The 24,272-nt window shown below is 36.0% G+C and overlaps 1 protein-coding gene across 5 annotated transcripts in view; it reads right to left on the bottom strand.

The window, feature by feature from the left end:
• The window catches only part of MAP2K5 (mitogen-activated protein kinase kinase 5), a 263,644-nt gene that overhangs the window by 136,712 nt on the left and 102,660 nt on the right, over positions 1–24,272 (bottom strand). For all 5 annotated transcript variants that reach the window (XM_068554385.1, XM_068554405.1, XM_068554395.1 and 2 more), the window contains exons 12-13: positions 20,603–20,664; positions 15,118–15,166 (exon numbers count right to left, since the gene is read on the bottom strand). In XM_068554385.1, coding sequence (XP_068410486.1) covers positions 15,118–15,166; positions 20,603–20,664 — 111 coding nt within the window. The remainder of the gene's footprint in view (positions 1–15,117; positions 15,167–20,602; positions 20,665–24,272) is intronic.

Here is a 24,272-nt window from a genome sequence, read left to right as displayed (position 1 = left end):
TCTGCCTATGATAAATCTTACCACAGACACATGGATAAAAGAAAAACTAAGTCCAGGACCACCCTCTCTGATGAAGTAGATCACCCAAATGCAGACAATCATAGAACAATCACATATTCTTTATTATTAAGCTCTTTATTTTGAGATAATTGTAGACTCACATGCAGTTGTAAAAAATAATAGACATCCTGTATACCCTCTACCCATTTCCTCCCAACAGTGACATCCTGAAAAACTGTTGTACAATATCACAAACAGGGCACTGACACTGATACAGTCAAGAGAGAGAATGTGTCCATCACCACATCCTTTTATAGCCACACCACTTCCCGCCTACCCCTGCATCCTCTCATTAGCCTCTGGAAACCACTAATTTACTCTCCATTTCTGTAATTTTGTCATTTCAAGAATCTTATAAAAATGGAATCACACAGTATGTAACCTTTTGTGACTGGCTTTTTTTACTTGGTATAATTCTCTGGAGATTCATCCAGGTTATATATATCAATAGTTCATTCCTTTTTATTGCTGAGTAGTAGTATATGGTATGAATGTAGCACAGTTTGTTTAACCATTCACTCATTAAAGGACGCTGGGGTTGTTTCCAGTTTTTGGTTATTATGAGCAAAGCTACTATAAACATTTGTGTACTCCTTTTTGTGTAAACGTAAGTCTTCATTTCTCTGGGATAAATGCCCAGGAGTGCAATTGCTGGGTCACGTGGTAGTTGCATGTTTAGATTTTCAAGAAATACCAAATTGTTTTCCGGGGGGTCTGTATCATTTTACATTCCTATCAGCAATGTATTAGTGATCTAATTTCTCTGCATCCTTGCCGGCATTTGGTGTTATCACTATTTTAAAAATTTTAGCCATGCTGGTAGGTATGTAGTAATATCTCGCTGTGGTTTTAATTTGCATTGCCTTAACGGCTAATGATGCTGAAATCCTTTCCTGTGCTTATTTGCCATTTGTATATCCTCTTCAGTGGACTGTCTCTTCATGTCTTTTGCTCATTTTTTATTGGGATTGTTTGGGTTTTTTTGCTGTTGAATTTTGATAGTTTTTCATATACTCTAGACATGCATTCCTTAAAAGAACACTTTTAAGTAATGCTATACGGGGTTTCTTGTCTTGAAAATCATTACCACAAATACAGAAATCCCTAGTGATTACTCGAGGGAAAGAGAATGAATGACCAACGTGGGGAAGGAGGTTTAATTTTTAGAGATGTTCATTTGTGTGGAGAGTCAGAGCTGCAGAAAAACCAACAACCCAGAGCCATTAAATTAGTTTGTTTACCTCAGTTAATGGGCTAAGTCTTTTTTTTTCTGCCAAAAACCCAAGTGTTCATAAGTTACGATCTACTACATCACTGGCATGTGATTAATATTTACATTTAAAGGACAATACTTAAACAATTTAAAAACAGGAGCCAAATGGACATATATACACTACCAAATGTAAATAGATAGCTAGTGGGAAGCAGCTGCATAGCACAGGGAGATCAGCTCGGTGCTTTGTGACCACCTAGAGGGGTGGGATAGGGAGGGTGGAAGGGAGACGCAAGAAGGAGGAGATATGGGGATGTATGTATATGTATAGCTGATTCACTTAGTTATACAGCAGAAACTAACACACCATTGTAAAGCAATTATACTCCAATAAAGATGTTAAAATAAATAAATATATAAATAAAAATAAAAACAGGAGCCAAGATGTAACTGTGCTCCCACCATCAGCACTTGCTAAATGCCTCCCTCCAGACACATTTGGCTAAGCAGTCACAAAGCCTAGGGAAGGAGCCCACACACCCCAGTCCTCTCATCATCATGTATTACAACATAAAACCAACTGGGGATGATTCCTTTTAAAATGTCTTGGGTTGCTCAAACACTAACCAGTTCTTTTAAAACCTGTGTCTGGTCCTCCAGATAGCAAAAATAAAACTCACCTATGAGTAAGCACCAACTGTAAATATCTCTGCAAAAGAGGTTATGAAAGTTTGGGCATATTACATTTCTTCATACATTACCTAAAATTCATCAGGTTAGTTTTCCATTGATACTAATGTTTTCCAACAATCTGTTCCCTAAAGAATCACTAACCAGCAAATGATCATTCCCTAAGTTTCTTTCCACCACAATTCCCAACTTTTACATACACCAAGGTACTCTTTTAACACTACCACCTTGACATCAAAGTTCCTTTCCTAAGGAATTCAAAGGTTTTACTTCTACCATCTCATTCCTCTTTTCTCATTTAATAATTATAATAAAATAATTTGGAATATAATACATTCTTTTTTTTAACATCTTTATTAGAGTATAATTGCTTTACAATGGTGTGTCAGTTTCTGCTTTATAACAGTGAATCAGTTATACATATACATATGTCCCCATAATATAAATATTCTTATAACATTTTTTAAGTCTTAACATTTATGCTGATCTCATTTAAAAGGTATTAGCAAATGTATGTAACATTCACCTGTCTACACTCTTCTGGATTATTAGCCTCCAATTTTCTTCCAAATTCCTTCTTTAAAAAGGATGCCCTTGAGGACAGTCTCACAGACCTCTGGGACAACATTAAACGCACCAACATTCGAATTATAGGGGTCCCAGAAGAAGAAAAGAAAAAGAAAGGGACTGACAAAATATTTCAAGAGATTATAGTTGAAAACTCCCCTAATATGGGAAAGGAAATAGTTAATCAAGTCCAGGAAGCACAGAGAGTCCCAAACAGGATAAATCCAAGGAGAAACACGCCAAGACACATATTAATCAAACTATCGAAAATTAAATACAAAGAACAAATATTAAAAGCAGCAAGGGAAAAACGACAAATAACATACAAGGGAATCCCCATAAGTTAACAGCTGATCTTTCAGCAGAAACTCTGCAAGCCAGAAGGGAGTGGCAGGACATATTTAAAGTGATGAAAGGGAAAAACCTACAACCGAGATGACTCTACCCAGCAAGGATCTCATTCAGATTTGACGGAGAAATTAAAACCTTTACAGACAAGCAAAAGCTAAGAGAATTCAGCACCACCAAACCAGCTTTACAACAAATGCTAAATAAACTTCTCTAGGCAGGAAAAACAAGAGAAGGAAAAGACCTACAATAACAAACCCAAAACAATTAAGAAAATGGTAATAGGAACATACATATAGATAATTACCTTAAATGTAAATGGATTAAATGCTCCAACCAAAAGACATAGACTGGCTGAATGGATACAAAAACAAGACCCATATACATGCTCTCTACAAGAGACCCACTTCAGACCCAGGGACACATACAGACTGAAAGTGAGGGGATGGAAAAAGATATTCCATGCAAATGGAAATCAAAAGAAAGCTGGAGTAGCAATTCTCGTATCAGACAAAATAGACTTTAAAACAAAGACTATTACAAGAGACAAAGAAGGACACTACATAATGATCAAGGGATTGATCCAAGAAACAGATATAACAGATACATAAATATAATTGTAAATATTTATGCACCCAACACAGGAGCACCTCAATACATAAGGCAAATACTAACAGCCATAAAAGGGGAAATCAACAGGAACACAATCATAGCAGTGGACTTTAACACCCCACTTTCACCAATGGACAGGTCATCCAAAATGAAAATAAATAAGGAAACACAAGCTTTAAATGATACATTAAACAAGATGGACTTAATTATTATTTATAGGACATTCCATCCAAAAACAACAGAATACACTTTCTTCTCAAGGGCTCATGGAACATTCTCCAGGATAGATCATATCTTCGGTCACAAATCAAGCCTTGGTAAATTTAAGAAAATTGAAATCGTATCAAGTGTCTTTTCCAAGCACAACACTATGAGACTACATATCAATTACAGGAAAAAAAATCTGTAAAAAATACAAACACATGGAGGCTAAACAATACACTACTTAGTAACCAAGAGATCACTGAAGAAATCAAAGAAGAAATCAAAAAATACCTAGAAACAAATGACAATGAAAACACAACGACCCAAAACCTATGGGATGCAGCAAAAGCAGTTCTAAGAGGGAAGTTTACAGCAATACAATCCTACCTCAAGAAACAAGAAACATCTCAAATAAACAACCTAACCTTACACCTAAAGCAATTAGAGAAAGAAGAACAAAAAAACCCAAAGTTAGCAGAAGGAAAGAAATCATAAAGAGCAGATCAGAAATAAATGAAAAAGAAATGAAGGAAACGATAGCAAAGATCAATAAAATTAAAAGCTGGTTCTTTGAGAAGATAAACAAAATTGATAAACCATTAGCCAGACTCATCAAGAAAAAAAGGGAGAAGACTCAAATCAATAGAAATAGAAAAAAAAGAAGTAACAACTGACACTAGAAATACAAAGGATCATGAGAGATTACTACAAGCAACTATATGCCAATAAAATGGACAACCTGGAAGAAATGGACAAATTCTTAGAAAAGCACAACCTTCCGAGACTGAACCAGGAAGAAACAGAAAATATGAACAGACCAATCACAAGCACTGAAACTGAAACTGTGTGAAAATCTTCCAACAAACAAAAGCCCAGGACCAGATGGCTTCACAGGCAAATTCTATCAAACATTTAGAGACGAGCTAACACCTATCCTTCTCAAACTCTTCCAAAATATAGCAGAGGGAGGAACACTCCCAAACTCATTCTACAAGGCCACCATCACCCTGATACCAAAACCAGACAAAGATGTCACAAAGAAAGAAAACTACAGGCCAATATCACTGATGAGCATAGATGCAAAAATCCTCAACAGAATACTAGCAAACAGAATCCAACAGCACATTAAAAGGATCATACACCATGATCAAGTGGGGTTTATCCCAGGAATGCAAGGATTCTTCAATATACGCAAATCAATCAATGTGATACACCATATTAACAAATTGAAGGAGAAAAACCATATGATCATCTCAATAGATGCAGAAAAAGCTTTTGACAAAATTCAACACCCATTTATGATAAAAACCCTCCAGAAGGTAGCCATAGAGGGAACTTACCTCAACATAATAAAAGGCCATATAGGACAAACCCACAGCCAACATCATCCTCAATGGTGAAAAACTGAAACCATTGTCACTAAGATCAGGAAGAAGACAAGGTTGCCCACTCTCACCACTATTATTCAACACAGTTTTGGAAGTTTTAGCCACAGCAATCAGAGAAGAAAAAGAAATAAAAGGAATCCAAATCAGAAAAGAAGTAAAGCTGTCACTGTTTGCAGATGACATGATACTATACATAGAGAATCCTAAAGATGCTACCAGAAAACTACTAGAGCTAATCAATGAATTTGGTAAAGTAGCAGGATACAAAATTAATGCACAGAAATCTCTTGCATTCCTATACACTAATGATGAAAAATCTGAAAGAGAAATTAAGAAAACACTCCCATTTACCACTGCAACAAAAAGAATAAAATATCTAGGAATAAACCTACCTAAGGAGACAAAAGACCTGTATGCAGAAAATTATAAGACACTGATGAAAGAAATTAAAGATGATACAAATAGATGGAGAGATATACCATGTTCTTGGATAGGAAGAATCAACATTGTGAAAATGACTCTACTACCCAAAGCAATCTACAGATTCAGTGCAATCCCTATCAAACTACCAATGGCATTTTTCACAGAACTAGAACAAAAAATTTCACAATTTGTATGGAAACACAAAAGACCCTGAATAGCCAAAGCAATCTTGAGAAAGAAAAACGGAGCTGGAGGAATCAGGCTCCCGGACTTCAGACAATACTACAAAGCTACAGTAATCAAGACAGTATGGTACTGGCACAAAAACAGAAATATAGATGAATGGAACAGCATAGAAAGCCCAGAGATAAACCCACGTACATATGGTCACCTTATCTTTGATAAAGGAGGCAAGAATATACAGTGGAGAAAAGACAGCCTCTTCAATAAGTGGTGCTGGGAAAACTGGACAGCTACACGTAAAAGAATGAAATTAGAACACTCCTTAACACCATACACAAAAATAAACTCAAAATGGATTAAAGACCTAAATGTAAGGCCAGACACTATCAAACTCTTAGAGGAAAACATAGGCAGAACACTCTATGACATAAATCACAGCAAGATCCTTTTTGACCCACCTCCTAGAGAAATGGAAATAAAAACAAAAATAAACAAATGGGACCTAATGAAACTTCAAAGCTTTTGCACAGCAAAGGAAACCATAAACAAGACAAAAAGACAACCCTCAGAATGGGAGAACATATTTGCAAATGAAGCAACTGAGAAAGGATTAATCTCCAAAATTTACAAGCAGTTCATGCAGCTCAATATCAAAAAAACAAAAAACCCAATCCAAGAATGGGCAGAAGACCTAAATAGACATTTCTCCAAAGAAGATATACAGATTGCCAACAAACACATGGAAGAATGCTCAACATCATGAATCATTAGAGAAATGCAAATCAAAACTACAATGAGATATCATCTCACACCAGTCAGAATGGCCATCATCCAAAAATCTACAAACAATAAATGCTGGAGAGGGTGTGGAGAAAAGGGAACCCTCCTGCACTGTTGGTGGGAATGTAAATTGATACAGCCACTATGGAGAACAGTATGGAGGTTCCTTAATAAACTAAAAATAGAACTACCATACAACCCTTGCAATCCCACTACTGGGCGTATACCCTGAGAAAACCATAATTCAAAAAGAGTCATGTACCACAATGTTCACTGCAGCTCTATTTACAATAGCCAGGATATGGAAGCCACCTAAGTGTCCATCGACAGATGAATGGATAAAGAAGATGTGGCACATATATACAATGGAATATTACTCAGCCATAAAAAGAAACGAAATTGAGTTATTTGTAGTGATGTGGATGGACCTAGAGTCTGACATACAGAGTGAAGTAAGTCAGAAAGAGAAAAACAAATACTGTATGCTAACACATATATATGGAATCTTAAAAAAAAAAAAAAAAAAAAAAAAGGGTCATGAAGAACCTAGTGGCAAGACAGGAATAAAGATGCAGACCTACTAGAGAATGGACTTGAGGATATGGGGAGTGGTAAGGGTCAGCTGGGACAAAGTGAGAGAGTGGCATGGACATATATACACTACCAAATGTAAAACAGATAGCTAGTGGGAAGCAGCCGCATAGCACAGGGAGATCAGCTCGGTGCTTTGTGACCACCTAGAGGGGTGGGATAGGGAGGGTGGGAGGGAGGGAGATGCAAGAGGGAAGAGATATGGGGATATATGTATATGTATAACTGATTCACTTTGTTTTAAAGCAGAAAGTAACACACCATTGTAAAGCAGTTATACTCCAATAAAGATGTTAAAAAAAAAAAAAAAAGGATGCCCTTGCAGGTGAACTTCCTGTACATTTTGGGGGCAACTTCCTGTGGATCTACAATCATTTCAAAATAAAAAGATTTTTTAAAAAAGAATACCTTTGCTTTCCATCTAAGTTGTAACTTTGCATGTCCTTTTTATAACTCTTTGTTAATGATAATATTTTATTTTCAGTATACTTTATAGTTTAAAAACCCTTCCCCTTAAAGATGTCTTTTGTATTGATTATATCAGCTTGGTTTAGAAAGCAACATTATTCTTAGCTAAGCCACATTGCTTTGATTCTCAATTATTAATATTTGCTTGCATTTTAGCCTCTTTAGTTCTAAAATATTTCGTATTTCCCAGAGCTCCCCATTTTGAAGGAACACAAAATAGTTTATACATGTTAAGCACTTAGAACAGGGTCTGGTACAGAGTAAGTGCCTAATTAATATTCATTATTATTACTATTACTACTATTTTCATAGCAAAATCTACTCGCAGGGATTCTCATTCGTTTTCTTTCTTCTCCGATATACCTGACTTACTTTGTACCTTGGTAATATGTCATACTTCTTTCAGTCACAAATCAAAGAATCCAGAATCCTTGAAGGAACTTGAAGGAACTTGAGTGATCATCTAGCCATCCCTTCATTTTCTATATGGGGAAACTGAGGCCCAGAGAGTAAGAGTCACCTGCCTTTCCAGGGTCACACAACGAGGCAGTCAGTCAGCGGGAGTGGGTTGGGAATTTAAATAAAACTTTATTCCTTCTTAGAAACTGAGCTTTTTAAAAATTGTCCCAAGTTAGACCAAGTCAGTGCAGCACATCTACAGTTCTTAAATAATACCTGAGGAAAAAACAGGTTAACTAAGGAAAGAAAAATCTGTGCAATTTCCAGATGCTCCAAATTGCTGGCCAAGGATAACAGCAACTTTTAAGTTTCTCTCTTTCTCTCCCTTCCTCCTCCCATCTCTCCCTCTCTTTCTCCCTCTCTCTCTTTCTCTTTCTGACATTGCAGATATCCACAAATGATGAAGGATTCTTTTTTTTTTTTTTCAAGCTAGTGAGTTGCTAGGCCAAACCTAGGTAGGATTTTTCAGGAGCCACGGGATATGATAATGACAAAATCACCCAGACCCCTTGAAAGAATGGTCTGTCTGTTTGGGCAGGGGAAACGTCTTTCTAAAGTAGAGCTTCCATGGGACTTCCCTAGTGTTCCAGTGGTAAAGAATTCACCTTCCAATGGAGGGGACATGGGTTTGATCCCTGGTTGGGGAACTAAGATCCCACATGCCGCAGGGCAACTAAGCCTGCACGCCACAACTAGAGAGAAGCCGGCATGCTGCAACGAAGAGACTGTGCACTGCAAAGATCCCGCATGTCACAATGAAGACCCAACGCAGCCAAAAAAAGAAAAAAAATAACAATAATAATAAAGTAGAGCTTCCACTGCACTGCTAATAATTAAAAGAATGCCTCCTTCTTCTTCCTTCTTTTTTTTTTAAGTCTGATTTACTGAGGTATAATTTACAGTAAAATTCATCCTATCTAGGTGTATAAGTCTAAGTGTTCTAACAAATGTGTACAGTCTGATAACCACCACCAAATTCAAGATATAGAATTTGCAACATCTCCCAAAATTCCCTCACAGCTTTATAGTCAACGCTTCCTCTACCCTTGGGCAACCACTGATGTATTTTCCATCCTCATTGCTTTGCCTTTTCCAGAATGTCATATACGTAGAGTGACACAATAGGTAGCCCTTTGAGTCTGGCTTCTTTCACGTAGCATAAGGAACTTACGGTGCATCTGTGTCACTGCATGAATCAGTAGTTTGTTCCCTATTACTGCTAAGTAGTATTGTATGTTTGGATGTACCACAGTTTGTTTATTCATTCACCAGTTGAAAGACAATGGAGTTGTTTCCAGTTTGGGGCTATTATGAATAAAGCCGCGTGGAGTACGATTGCCAAATCATTTTGTGGGACAGTACCAAACTGCTTTCCAAAGTGGCTGGACCATTTCATATTCCCACCAGCAATGTATGAGAGTTCAGCTGCTCTGTATTCTTTGTCAGCACTTGATATTATCAGGTTTTTCTTTAATTTTAGTGAAGGTCTCTCTTTTAGCAGAAAAAAAAAATGTAGCAGGAAACATTTTTTTATCACACTGAACTGCTGCTGAAAGTTGAAGCAAACTTGACTCCTCTCTTCCTCTAAAAATCCACAAGCAATCCATCAGGAAATTCTAACTCTACGTTTAAAATACATTCATAATCTGACCACTTCTCCCCATCTTCACGACTGTCTCCCTGACCTGAGCTTCTATAACTCACCTGGTTACTGTAACACTGCCTAACAGCTGATAATACCCTCACCCCTATCCTCAGCGTGACACACTGGCCTCCTTGCTGTTCCACGAACACGCCACGCACATCCCACCAGCATCGTCTGCTCTGCTCCCCCCACATACCTTCCTGTCTAGCAACTCTCTTCCTTCAAGCCTTTGCTTCAATCTCATCTTCTCTATGAGGCCTACCTGATGAACACTGCAACCTGCCCTTTGCCTCCCCTAAGCCTGATCTACTTTTTCTTTTCTCCCTATTAATAACTACCCTCTAACACACTCCGTATTTTTTTTTTATTATGTTCATTACTTACGGACATTACTTTCCCAACCCTGCCCCACCCCAGCTAGAGTATAAGTTCCATGAGTGTCAGAATCTTTTGTTTTATACAAATCGATGTATCTCAACTACATAGACAACTGCCTGGAACACAGTAGGGATAAAAATAAATAGTTGCTCCATGAACAAACTAAAAACACTGGCTTTGGCACCAACTGGAAAATATGTATGAGGCCAGATTTATAAAAAGTAGAGCCAGGGGTAGAAAATGAAATTTCTAACATGCCTATTGAAACCACAAGACTTACTTTCTCCAATCGCAAATCTATTTGGGCAGCATTTGCCTTCAGAATAATACAAAAAAAAATTTTAAATACATATATATATATAATATAAAATATAAAAAAGCTCTCCTGTTAGAGAAAATTGATGAAACCAACCAGGTTCATATATACAAAAATATCCTGGGACACCAACTATCTAGGTTTTTTTCTTTCTATAAACTTCTCCATCTGTGTTAAGACTGCCCCAGCCTGACTGCCAATTTTATTTTCTTAATCTAAGTTCTATTCTCATTACCCTTCCATTTCTATTTATTATCCTCAGGGAAAGAGAGAGCAGTTAATGCCAGGGCATTCTCACATCTTCCAAAGAAATGGCATAGGTGTTAATCTTGTATTTATGTCTGATGTGGGTAATGATGGCTGTGACTGGAGCTGTAGGTTTATTAATATGCAGGGCTCTCACCTCATTAGTGGCAATGTATGTTTTGAAGTTAAGCTGCAATGTTTGCTGTAATGTCAGATCTGGCCTAACAGACTTTCTCACTGTTCATTTTCTTTGTTTTTACTCAGTCAGTACATGCTATGCTCACAGGGCTCACACGAATGCTTTTTAATAAAGACAATTTTTCCACGGTAGTTTATCTTGGTGGAAGTTTCAAACAGTTTTAATAATTATTTCCTCATGTGATACCACATGTTTATCCTGAAGAAAAGATTCTCATAATTTTTCACCTAGTAATACAAAGTATAATAAACTCTCTCCCTGGCTTGATTTGGGAGTGAGGTATGCTTATTAACAGGATAAAGTGGTTAATTCTAATAACAGTTATTATATAATTAAAACATACCTGCATTACTAATATTTGATAGTTTATAAAGCACTTTCACATATATCTTCTCAACCAGATCTTAAAAAGAACAAAATAAACAAAAGTAAAACCTGGTTGAATATAACATTTGATGATCCACTATGAATGGCAACTGATATACCTCAATTCCTTAAAAAATTTACAGTTTACATAATACACAAATAAACTAACCTGTACCAGACTAACAAGCTTCATGGGATGGATGGGTGGTCTGTCGCTGCTTGTTGCTCAGATTTCACTCTGCTCTACAGTCCTCATGGGGTTTGCACTATAGGAAAGACTCGATTTTCAACAGCTTGTCTGGAAGTCATTAACTATATTTTATAAATTCCACTATATATATATATATACACACACACACACACACCCCTATATATACACATATATATATACACATGTATATACCTATATATACACACATATATGTACATATATACACATACACACACACGCGCACACACACACACACACACACATATATTTACAGCTACAAATCCAGGACCACTGTACTTTAAGGAAGCCATTTAAATGTGAGAAACAGTTTATCCTCTTTTCTCATTAGATAACTGAATATATATCCATTTCTTAATATTTTAAAATTTGTGTTCATAAGTACAAAACCCTGGTCTTTAGGGGCGGCATTTGGTAGGGAAGAAAATGACAGTCAGAGGAGAACACAGGTACTTAGACCGAGACAAAGGAGAAGGAGGGTTAGATCACTCATTAGTGCTTCTCTTTCACCATCTTTTCACTCTGTCTTCTCACAGCGCTTGTACCGGGCTCCCCCTCCCGCAGAAGGACCACTGTCTTTGATTTGACAACGTGACACATATTCAGCTAGAACTCCCATCATCATTCAAGAAAGCAAAAATGAGGATATGTGCTTTTAAGAAGGTACAGCAATAAGCTTACATAGCAAAAGTCTATAAACAAGTGTATTACCTATTTAATTGCCTTAGCTGAACTTAAAAGCTCTGATCTTTAATTGAACTGATCTAAAAAGGTACAATTTTTAAATCAAGGATAAAATTAGATAGCTTTTTGGTAAACAAAAAGGCATCTTTAATCTTATTTTTATGAAATCCAAGTTATTAAATATAGACAAAACCTCTAAAATATTAAGTTAACAACTACTCAATGTAGAGTAAATTTCTCATGACAAAGCTTTACAAAATTCTTCAGGGACACCTGGCTTCTTCTACTCTTCAATAAAAACACGTACTTTTAAATCTGGAAGGTAAAAGTTTCCACAAATAACAAGGAAACTTAAAAGCTAAACATATATGTTTAATGAGGTATACTACCACAGCATACTATTTGTATAGCTGAGTACCCATAATTACTGGGGAATAACTGTTCATCTGCACTGTAATTCATTAGTCTTTCCATCTAGACAGATGCAGATGCACATTCACTTACTGGTATCTATTTAAAACTGAACATATACACACTATTAAATACAAAATAGATAACCAACAAGGACCTACTGTATAGCATAGGGAACTATACTCAATATTCTGTAATAACCTATAAGGGAAAAGAATCTGTATATATGTATAACTGAATCACTTTGCTGTACCTAACACAACATTGTATACCTGAAACTAATACAACACTGTAAATCAATACTTTAATTAAATAAATAAATTTTAAAAACTGAAATCCCTTGAGAGGGTTAGCTGGCCCACTACCACCATCCCCACTCAGCCTCTCACAGATATCTTCATTCCATAACCAGTGGCATTTTATAGTGGTTACTCTCTGTGGGAACTGGACTGGCCAGCACAGACTAAAAAGAGAAGTGCAGGCTTAGGATTCCTTTTTGAAACCTCTATGTCCAAAATCAGTCAAACCACTAAGGCCCTCATACGTCACTGATCAAAGAACCCTTCTTAGCCCAAACTGCAACCACAGCTGGGGAGAAGGACCTACCTACCTCTAAGAGGCTCTGGTCAACCACACTTGCCCACAGTGATTATAGGGTGGTTGTACAGGACTCTGATGAACACTTTAGACTTTATTTTTAGATCCAGACATAAATCCATTTGAAACATGTCCATCAAGATGCCATTTTGAATGAAAAATTCAATTATTCCTCCAGATGAAGAGTAAAACTAAAACCAATGATTTTAAAGAAGAAAAACAAAGATGACTGCAGAATAACTGAATAGTATTTTCCTATCTACTATAGTTCTTAGTGCTACTAAGAGTCCTCACAGAAAGTTATGGCTAGTGAGAATTCCTTATAAACCAGAATCATGCTGTGTGCCCACAGTACAGGATGAGCCTAAGGATCTCTTTAATAATATTTGCAGGACTTCTCTGGTGGTCCAGTGGTTAAGAATCCGCCTGCCAATGCAGGGGACATGGGTACGAGCCCTGGGCCAGGAAGATCCCACATGCTGTGGAGCAACTAAGCCCGTGCGCCACAACTACTGAGCCTGCGCTCTAGAGCCCACGAGCCACAACTACTGAGCCCAGGTGCCACAACTACTGGAGCCCGCGTGCCTAGAGCCCATGCTCTGCAACAAGAGAAGCCACCACAGTGAGAAGCCCGCGCACCGCAACTAGAGAAAGCCCATACGCAGCAACGAAGACCCAACGCAGCCAAAAATAAAAAGATAAATAATAAAAATAAATTAATTTAAAAAAATAACATTTGCATTTCCATGGCAAGGTCCTTTTAATGAAGGCTTTGCTACTGAGCATTGATGACTTCCTTGAGTTCCTTTGTCAAATGGATAGCAGATGTCCATAAAAATCAATAAAATGACAAGAATTGACCACTGTGTTAATTCCTATTAAAATGGCTATAACCACTTTATGGGCTGGTGAGTGTGGGGAGGTGGGAATACAGGGAAGCAATATAAGTCATATTATGTTAACAACCATTCTCTCTTAATCTTGGAGGAGAAAACGCTCCATTTTTTCTCACCCACCAGATGTATTCACATGCTTATTTATTCCCAGGTAGAATAATACACACTCAGCTCACTCTCCCTACATCTACATTGTGTACCAACTATATACTCTAGAAATAGAGTGGACTGGCTTTAAAGAAAAACTTGGTTTATGATTCCATTTAATCAGCATAAACACCTTCAAGAACTGAATTGAAAGTTTTGCTTGTCAAAATCTACATACCCTTTTCAAAAGAGGAAGGAAGATTTAAGCACAAATTTGGAATCACTAGGATATTAAAACCACCACAACAAAAAAAAAACCCCTTAGTGACAGATGTGATACTACAATTGAAGACATCAGTTGTTTTCTCTCTCTCATACCTTATACCTTAAAAAAAAAAAACACAAAACTTTCCTTTCATCACATCTAATGTGTATGTTGCTGCATTCTCCAAATGTGCATAAAGCTAGGCTGAGCAGACGTGTAAAATTAAACAGTAGTTAGTAACATTAGGCCAACTTCCAAATGAATTCACACATTTTGGGAATATTAAAAAATGCAAAGAGAGGTTCCTTTTGCAACATTCAACAGGTATCTGATTATTCTTCTCATGTGTTCTGTTAATAGACTAGGAGACTAATTGCTGATGCACTTACCAATCCCTTATTTAAAGTTTCACTTTCAAGGTATGTAAAGCAATCTCTTAAGGAACAGTGCATGAGGATATTTGAAATGTTAATAAAAGGAAGGGATGCAATTGTATAGAAAGTGAAGGTTTTGCAATTAACTAGAGTTAAGAAAAATAAGATCCTGTCATTTCCAAATACTATGAAACACCGTTTTACATGTTTGGTAAACATTATTCACAAAAATACAATACCAAGTTTATAATCTAAATCAGAGTAGTTAAGGAAGAAAAAAATTTTTAAGTAACATTTATAAAGCAGCCATCTTACTTACTACCAAATATATCACCTGGCTTAAATATTAGATCATTTATTCACTTTAAAAATCAAGGTATAGGGAGAGCTCCCCACCCTACCCCAAATTAAGTCAGAGCTTGTAAGCTCAGTACATACCTCTATGTAAAATCTTTAAACTCCACAAATAAGTAAGGCCTTTAACGACCTAAATTGAGAAAGAGAAAACAGGACAATGATGGTTTTTATAAGGAACTTTCCACATTTAAACACATAATCATATCAGCCGTAATTTCTTCCTTCCAAAGTCTGTTAACCAACACTCATTTATTGAACACCTCCCATTTCTGTGTCAGGCGCTGTGGGCACACCGAATGTATAAGCTACAGGTTCCTTCCTTTAATGAGCTCACAGTGTTCTGAAGATAAGGTACGATGAATGAAAGAAATGGATATGTGTGCACATAATATGACCTGGAAGTCCACTGACAAAGTTCTCAGTGGTGGTGTGGGCAGAAAGGAGAGGGACAGGAAAAAGGGACAAAGATTTTCACTTATTTTCTATACTTCCGTACATGAAAAAAAATTTTTTTTAAGTCATGACATTTATGACCGAGGAGAGACATTTTTTAAAAACTTAACTAATGAAGGCAATGGGTGGACTAAAGACTGCTTCCCCTGACAGTAGTCAGGAAGGCTTTACCAAAGTGCCAGGCCCTGAGTAACAGATTCAATTGATGTGAAGAAAAGTGAAAAAAGCATTCAAGCCAAGGGAAAAATATATGATCAGTGTTGGGGCAGTGTATTCTTCAAAAATATCGAGGTTGTGGAAGACAAACACTGAGACACTGTTCTAGATTAACAGAGACTAAACAGACATGACAACTAAATGCAACGTATAATCCAAGATTGGATGCTGGACTAGAAAATTTTTTTCTTTTGGTCTATAAAGGGTATTATTGGACAACTGGCAAAATCTGAATAAGGATTGTTGATTAGATAATAATGATGTATCAATGCTCATTTTCTGATTTTGATCCATATACAGTGATGATGTAAGAGAATGTCCTTGTTCTTAGGAAATAACACACCTGGAGTAATTAGGAGTAAAGGGTCATGATATTTGCAACTTATTCTCAAATGTTTCAGGAAAAAAATCTGTACATATATATTTAACCAAATGTGGTTAATTGTTAACAATTGGGGAATCTGGGTGAAGCATCTTTGGGAATTCTTAGTATTACTCTCACCAGTTTTCTGGAAGTTTAAAATAATTTCAAAATAAAAAGTTTCCCCCAAATATTTTAAATGCTATTAGGGTAGGAAACAACAAAGTATATCAAGATGATGATCCTCACAAGCCAGTCTGACTGATGCAAGTATGTGTGGAATCATGTAGACAACATTGAAAGGGCAAGTAAAAGAAATAAATGAGAAAATACAAACATCTGAGTTAGATTTTAGATTTTTTTAATTTAACAGACTAAGTTAAGAGTAATTAGTCGAATAAGGTACTGAAGAGAAGATGTTTCCAAGACCCTAAGTACAGGGGTTGTAAGTGCTACCTTCTGTATGGGAAATTTAATCATTAAAAGCTTTAAAAATCTTTATATAGAAATTGCTGTAAAAGGAGATGCATATATTTTTTTCATACCCACTGACCCTGTATGCACATGAGTGTGAACTTACCAATTTCAAGGTTGACTATTTATAATTAGGTATCAGATACAATGAACACACCACTATTATTAAAAATTTACTGTAAGAATTTTAAAGTACCCATCATTATAGAAATTTTTAGGTGAGTCAGTAATACAAGAAAAAGAAAAACTACCATTATGAGAAATAACTGAGTAATTTACATATCTTGAGAATGATGAAAAGAGGGTTGGAGCTAAATATGCAAGGATTTTAGTTGATCAAAAAAGACCAAGGGCAATATTAAAAATAGAAATGCCAAGGGAAAAACCCAATTTCCAAATACTAAAGGTCTAGAAGAAGATAAAATCTATATCAACTAATGCTGAGCAGAAGTTAACATATTTTAATTGTTCTCACTGAGTGGAATGTACTCTTGAAAAATTTGCTAACACATTATAATCAATTCTGTGATATATTTTTCTATTTTAAGAGAACAGAATACATATCTATAGCAAATGATTTCTTCCAGGATTCAGACTAAGTGGCATTACAATAAAACACATGTACTCTGAACAGTAAGATAGTAAAAAAAGAAAATATGAAAATAGGAATAACTAACACAGAAGGAAGAAACAGGACAAAAATATTCCCTTAAATGCTTATAAAAATAACATCAATAATAAAAACAATTTTTTCTTCAAGTAGTAGGACAAGGTCATCTTATTTAGCTGGAAGTAATCACCCTCTGAGCTCTGGAAATAGGGTTAAAGTTCTCAACTTATAAGCTTAGTTGCATATTTTAAAGCTCTCCCATTAAAGATAACTCACCACTGAAAATTAGTCCCACAGAAAATGAATAATCAGAAAACACACAGGGGAAGGAAATCCACCATATTCAGATTATCAGGCAGAGAAAAAGTAAAACAAATACTGATTTTATGATACTTGCTAAATTTATAAGTTTTGTTGGAGATTCAAAAAGAAAATATTATTCTTCCAACTTTATCAAAATAGACTACATTTTCCTTTAGAAGAAGAATAAACCATGGGGAGCTAGAAATCTGTCCACTGAAAATCTAGAGGGTATTATTGGTATTCAGTAAGCTAGGTTTCACAACGACTTGACAAAGCCTTGACACTAAAAGTACTTATATCTGCTGTCAGTCACTCACTCCTTGACATGTCAAGTGCACAGCCTTTCAGGGACAACTTCAATCAACATTAGCACTCAAAATACAGTACACAGTGTCACTGCTTCAGAAATGAGAGGAAAAATAAAATGTGTTAGATGGCAGGGAAAGGCAGAAAGGCATTCCTCTTTATAGGAGACCAGATTCCAGTGGAAAGTAATAAAAATCACTAAGCAAGCTGTAAGGCTGAAATCAACCAGTTTATACGGATTTCTTTTTCTGGGAAAATATTCTCTTGCCATACATCCATCAAGAGAAAATTTGAACAACATACCATAAAGGCTGACAGGGGTCTATCCTGTAATGAATGTTGGATCTGTGGACCTGTATAGCATGCCAGACTATTAGAACCTGGAAAATAAAGTTACTTTGGGGAGGAAGAGATGCCTAGATGTGGTTCTAAGACATGAAAAGAATCTGAAGCAGTTGTATGTGTTACTCTAGTATTCTCTCATTCATACTTCTCTTTTTTACTTTTAAACCTCATTCTCCCTTTCATTTCTTCCTCTTCTTTTTTCTCATTTTCTTAGGAAAGCAGAGTGAAAAGGTATGGGGCTTGGAGTCAAACTGCCCTGGGTTCTAATTATTACTGACTAGCTACATGATATCTCTAGGCAAGCTGTTTAACTTTTCTACACCTCATCTTGCACTTGTATAAAATATGTACAATCATCTGTAGAGTTACTGTGAAGGGTAAATGACATAATATTTGTATATAAAACATTTGTCAATGATTTTCATAAAGAAGTACTCAATATACACCTATTTCCCTCCTCTCTCCTGATTCTGTTCCTTCTGACTTGGCAAAAGAACCCATGTGCTTCCTTGGTCTCCCTGAGGGAACTCAAGGGAATGATGTTGATGCTGTCTTCAGAACACTAGAGGAGTGATGGTCAAGGATACTGGGAACCCAATCAGGCTGTGAGAACATTTACTTTACAAATCATGTCCTACAAACCATCAATTTGCTAGTCTTATTTTGATTGGTAGAACCCTTCCACTGGTGTTCGTTAGCTGCAGCAAAGGATTATCCAACTTTGTAGTCTACTAAAATTTCATTAAAAAAACACACTTTGGAAGTATTATACAAGCTTAGGCCCTAGCAGAGTTTATAAAAAGTAGCAGATGAAGAGTAAAATTATCAAAACCATTTTTTTTTTTTTACTCTGGCCACAGGCAATTTTCATTACTAGGACCTGATAAGCCATAAAAGCTGGTGAAATTGGACACATTTTAGAAAAAAAAAAACCAGCCTCATTTTTTAAAATGTAAGGGTTAAATGCAAATAATGCTTTGGGCTAGCACTTATTTCAAATGCCTTTCACTAAAATCACTGTCATATTTTCAATTAGGTAAGCCCTGCATTGAAGCTGGATTTTTTTTTTTTTTTTTTTTGCTGACTCCATTCACTTCACAGGCTTCCCACTCCAGTAGAACTGAAAAGACCGATGGCCTTGTGTGGCTGCCCTACACAAGAGGGAGGCAAGATTTATGAAGTCCAGGAAGAACAAGCTCCTCTACTGAAGAAGGCAGATTCCTATTTTAGCCAAGTTTGATAGATAATTGAGTATAGAACTCATACTTTTTGCTTTTTCAATTGGTATCCCTCCTTTTTTTTTTTTGCCCTTTAATATACATGTTTTTAAACTTTAGAGCTAAGAACTGCCAAAAGCCACAAAGCATTCATTCCCCCCTGAGATTAAAAGAGGAAATGAAACATTTTTATTTTCATCTAAAATAGTGCTTTAAGTAGTCAAATTTCATACTCATCTACCTAAACATGTAGATTAGAAGCTACTTAGCAGCAATAGCATCAGGAAAGAAAGTTCTCATCACCCTGGGCAGTTCTCACTAATAATTAGAAAGAAAAAAGGAAAGCTGTGAATTACAATGAACTAAGACTAAATACGTGTCCATGTTGGATTAAAGGGTTTGTGTTGTCAGTTTGATGTATAATGAATGTGAAAATCAGCCATTTAATTAAATGGTACATGGTATAATCACTTTGTTCTGCACTAAACTGCTTAAGTTATCAGAGCGCCTTTAGTTTAGCAACTGTTTACTATTACACCACCCACGACTTCTCTTAGACACTGTTTAGCCTATGTTATTCCAAATTTGAAATCTGGAGTTTATATAGTAATGTTAGTTTAGTTGATATAGTTCATCAGTTTAAATTAGTGAATATAGAAAAAAGGAAATCACAAAGGGTATAAACTCCAGATATACATGGTAAAAAAATTAAAAACCAAGTACATAAAAAGTCTGCAAAAATCTTTAAGACTAAAGTAGTATTTTCTTATGGATCGTTTTATTTTAATAATTTAGGCTTTAAAAGTATTTTCTAATCATATGCCTATAACTACAAAATGTCCCTAAAACAGCTTTCTTTCCGAAGATCGTGGAAATTTTACTGGTTAACAAGAGTAGTAAGGTCCCTGCAAACACATGAAACTAGAACTGGTCAGAATATGCAGGAAATTCCCTGGCAGTCCAGTGGTTAGGACCCGGCCCTTTCACTGACAGGGCCCAGGTTCGATCCCTGGTCAGGGAACTAAGATCCCGCAAGCCACACGGCGTGGCCAAAAAAAAGAATATCCATAAGCCTGAAAACTATCATGTGTCTATGTCATTATTGTAGGTTGGTCTATGAAAAGAAGAAAGGAAAAAAATGATAAGAGAGTTAAGAAGGCCCTGGCAGTCAGCATGGATTGAAGAAAAAGAAAAAAAAAATCCTGAGGATATAAGGAGAATAATGTTTGACTATAGAGATTAAATCACCCAAATTTCATAGAGTTGAAGCCATATACTCACCGCCACTGCAATTCTTCCAAGGACATGCTCTGGAATTTTTCTATATACATCCAAAGATCCCCCTGTAGAAACAAACATGTTGTGTTACAACAAATGAAACTACTAGAAAAGTGCACTGGGCCCCTCCTCTGTGGATCCATTGTGAGACTTCTTTTTCTCTACTGACATCATGCATTGGATGTCTAGAGTAAAATTAGCTTTTTAGTCCAATTTTATCAATATTTATGACATAATCATACTTCCAGATGAAGCATAACTAGATACTTTCATTTTATTCTCAAGTGTATAATCACATACATGTAAAAACTGAAGGAACGTAGTGAAGGACAGGCTAAGAATCTGTACTTTATGTAAACTTAAATACATACGCAAAACTAAAGATCAATAGGACAATCATATCTAGGTATCTAGCTTGTGTTAACAGTTTTCTCAAAGGTAAACCAGGACCCTATCTTAGAATTTTCATATTAACCAAACAAAAGCTGGTGCGTATAAAGTTCAAAATACACATAAAAACTAATAAAGTAAAATAGTAATGTTAACATCTATCTAAATGAATGTTACCCTTCAAATTAGGTACCATGACAAGCAATCAACATATTCCAAAGATACTATCTTAGAACAAAATGGTTTTCTCTTTCTTGGAAATTCTCTTTGATACAATTTTGAAAACCACTTTATGAGGCTAAAAAAAAAACTCCTTATGTCATAACATTTTTTCACTAAAATGGTATTCACTAACATCCTTCACCTTTACCAAATTCAGCTTTTGGTGGTTTCCAAAAAACAAAATCACTAGATTGTGAACATGATAAAGGCAGGGGTCATGTTGTTTGTTTTTAATTTTCATCAACCTAGAAATCAGCACAACTAACAGAGAGTACATATTCAATAAATATCTGTCAGATGAATAAATAAATAAATTTAAATCGCCATGAATTTTACCAGCTAGGTTAAGTTGCTCTGAAAACAGTTTCAAAAGAAGGGACTGCAAACCATTTGCAGCAACAATAACATCATTAAAATAATGGCATAACTTCCCCAGGAAACTATTTCAAAGGAACCAGTATTCATTTGGAAGTATAAATTTGAGTATGTTTGTTAAATTTTTAATCTTGATTTTTAATCAAGTAGTATAAGAATTTCAGGAAGATATGCAAAGAACCACTACCTTACTCATATTAATGATATGATTATATGAGAACTATTTTAACCACATGTAATAACCTTTCTTTGAGTCAAGGTGAGGTGTACAGTCTTTCAGTTCCATAAAGGAATTATCCAATATATTTGAGAAACAATTTTTGTTTCTATCAGAGGCTAAAAATTCATATTTAACAGTTTTACCACTAGATGCTTTATAAGTATGCCTGGTAAGATGTTGACATGGAGCATATTATCCTTTTCAAATGCAGTTAAGTCTACTTTGCAAATATAAATATTTTTATGTCAAGTTTTCCTAAAGCTGAACAGAGAAAAAATTATTTTTCCCTGTAAAAAATATTATACCAATATATATTCCATATATATAAAGATACTGGTTTTGTATTTACCTTGTTTAAAGCAGGAAAATGATCACTTCTTTCATTAACTTTGGCTTGTAGTTTCCAGATTCTGACAAGAAGCTGGAAAACCACAGTGTTAGTAAACCTTATGCTTTGGTTCTGGGTGCTACCGGGAAGAGAATGAAAAAAAGACACTTCTGCAATGAGGTGAGCCATCTTTATTTACTAAAATGGCATTTTTATTATAGATGCAAGAAAAGTGAAAACACGGTAGAAAAAACATTTCATGTTCTCATCGATCTTTCAGATGAACTGGCAGTTGCAAGGATGAACAATCTCAAGAAGGTCAAGCTTTACATGGTGGTATTTGGAATCCTCAGAAATGTAGTTTAGTGGGCCAATCCCTTATGAAGTGAACAGCTTGAGTGGCTCAAAACTAGGAGGTGCAAATCTATTCACATACACTACTAAGAAGTGCTAAGAGAAGATTTATTTTTACATAGGCTATAAATCAGGGCTTAATTAGCTAAATGGATAGTAGTCAACAAGCTAAATCAAAAAACCAAAGATTACATTACTACCATTATTAGTGGAACAAGCCAAAAAAGAATCCCATTTTGAGGTAATTCACTGATTTTTCTAAATATCTATTTAATCTCAGTTATATCCCACTCTCCTTAGCTATCCATATGGGTAAATCTTTACATAGCTGGCTTTGTGTCATCACAGATTTATCCCGTCCTTGACATAATCATTAGAGAGAGATACTGTCGGAGGCAAAAAAAAATTGTGGCAGATCCACTTAGAATCAATAGTTCCTACTAAGCCGGATGAGTTCTCATGCAATTAAAATAACTCTTTATCAGGCTAAAAATGGCAGAGGGTTTTCAGTTGAATTTTTACTGAGTTTTACTATCATTTCTATCCTATAGGCCTAGGCAATCTTTAGACTCATCAAATCATCAAACATTAGTGCTGGAGGGACCTTAAAGATCAGCCCAATGACTTTATTTGACAGAGGAGGGAAACTGAGTCCAGAGAGGTGGGTGTTCTAGTCACAGCCATGAGTCAGTTGATGCCAGAACTCGGAAAAGATCTGAACCTTTGAACTGCAAAGATCTAAAAGGTTTCCCTATAACATCACATAGCTTGAGAATCACACGTGAACTTTTTAGTCTCACTGCAATGTGATATTACTATGTGACACATACTCAGAGAGACAGTTTAATCTTAGCTGAGGCATTGGTATTCTCATTGGTATTCTCATATACTCATTTATCTGTTGAATGGTTGCTTTGAACCTTCTCCTCATGATTCCAAGGTCACTGGTTTACTCTCTGTGACCTGTCACTTCCTCGGGTTCCCTGCCCTCAGATCATCCCTAGCCAGTCATTTCCTTGCATGCCACTATCCACCACGGGAACCGGGAGGAAGAGTGCTAACAGAATAGCAAAAAATCCATGTCAACTGCCAAACAACTACACATTTCTGTTGATGAACTGGGGCTATCATCTTCATGTATTTAAGCCAAAAGAACTCATGGGGTAAGGTCTGTGCTTATCCTAATACAGGGCTATAGTGTCTTGCATGTGGGATAAACAGATATGTAGTAAATGAACAAGCAACATTAGTTTCATATTCATCCCAACATTTTCCTTAAAATGATCATGATTATTATTAATACTAACAAAATTGAAATCTGGAGCCACAAGCAAAAATTTCAGAAACTCTCTTAGTCTCTTCCAGTTGAAAACAATAAAGAGCCGTTTCTTTCTTTGCAACATGGGTTTTGGGGAAAACAACTTATTCCCATGATGGTAACCCAAATACATGTACACAGATTCTGAGATGCTATATTTGGGTATTTCTGAGTGAATTTAATTTTGACTTAATGAGAAGGCCTATCACATCACTCCCCTACTTGAAACCTTCCAATACATCCTAACAAATTCAGACTGAAACATAAATTCCTCACCATGACTTACAAGGCCTACACAATCTAGCTTCTGCCTATTTCTCTGGCCTCCTGTGTGGCCCCAGGTCCTCTCATCACTACTCTCAAGTCACCATGGTCTTCCTGTGGGGCCTGATTACACCAAGCTTGCTTCCCACCTTAGAGCATTTATACTTGATCCTCTGCCTTGAAGATCTTCCCCATGACCTTC

The sequence above is a fragment of the Eschrichtius robustus genome, chromosome 1 (assembly GCF_028021215.1).
Source record: "Eschrichtius robustus isolate mEscRob2 chromosome 1, mEscRob2.pri, whole genome shotgun sequence".
NCBI classification, from domain to species: Eukaryota; Metazoa; Chordata; class Mammalia; order Artiodactyla; family Eschrichtiidae; genus Eschrichtius; species Eschrichtius robustus.
The sequence above is the reverse complement of the archived record's forward strand: the minus strand, read 5'-3'. Positions and strand labels throughout refer to the sequence as shown.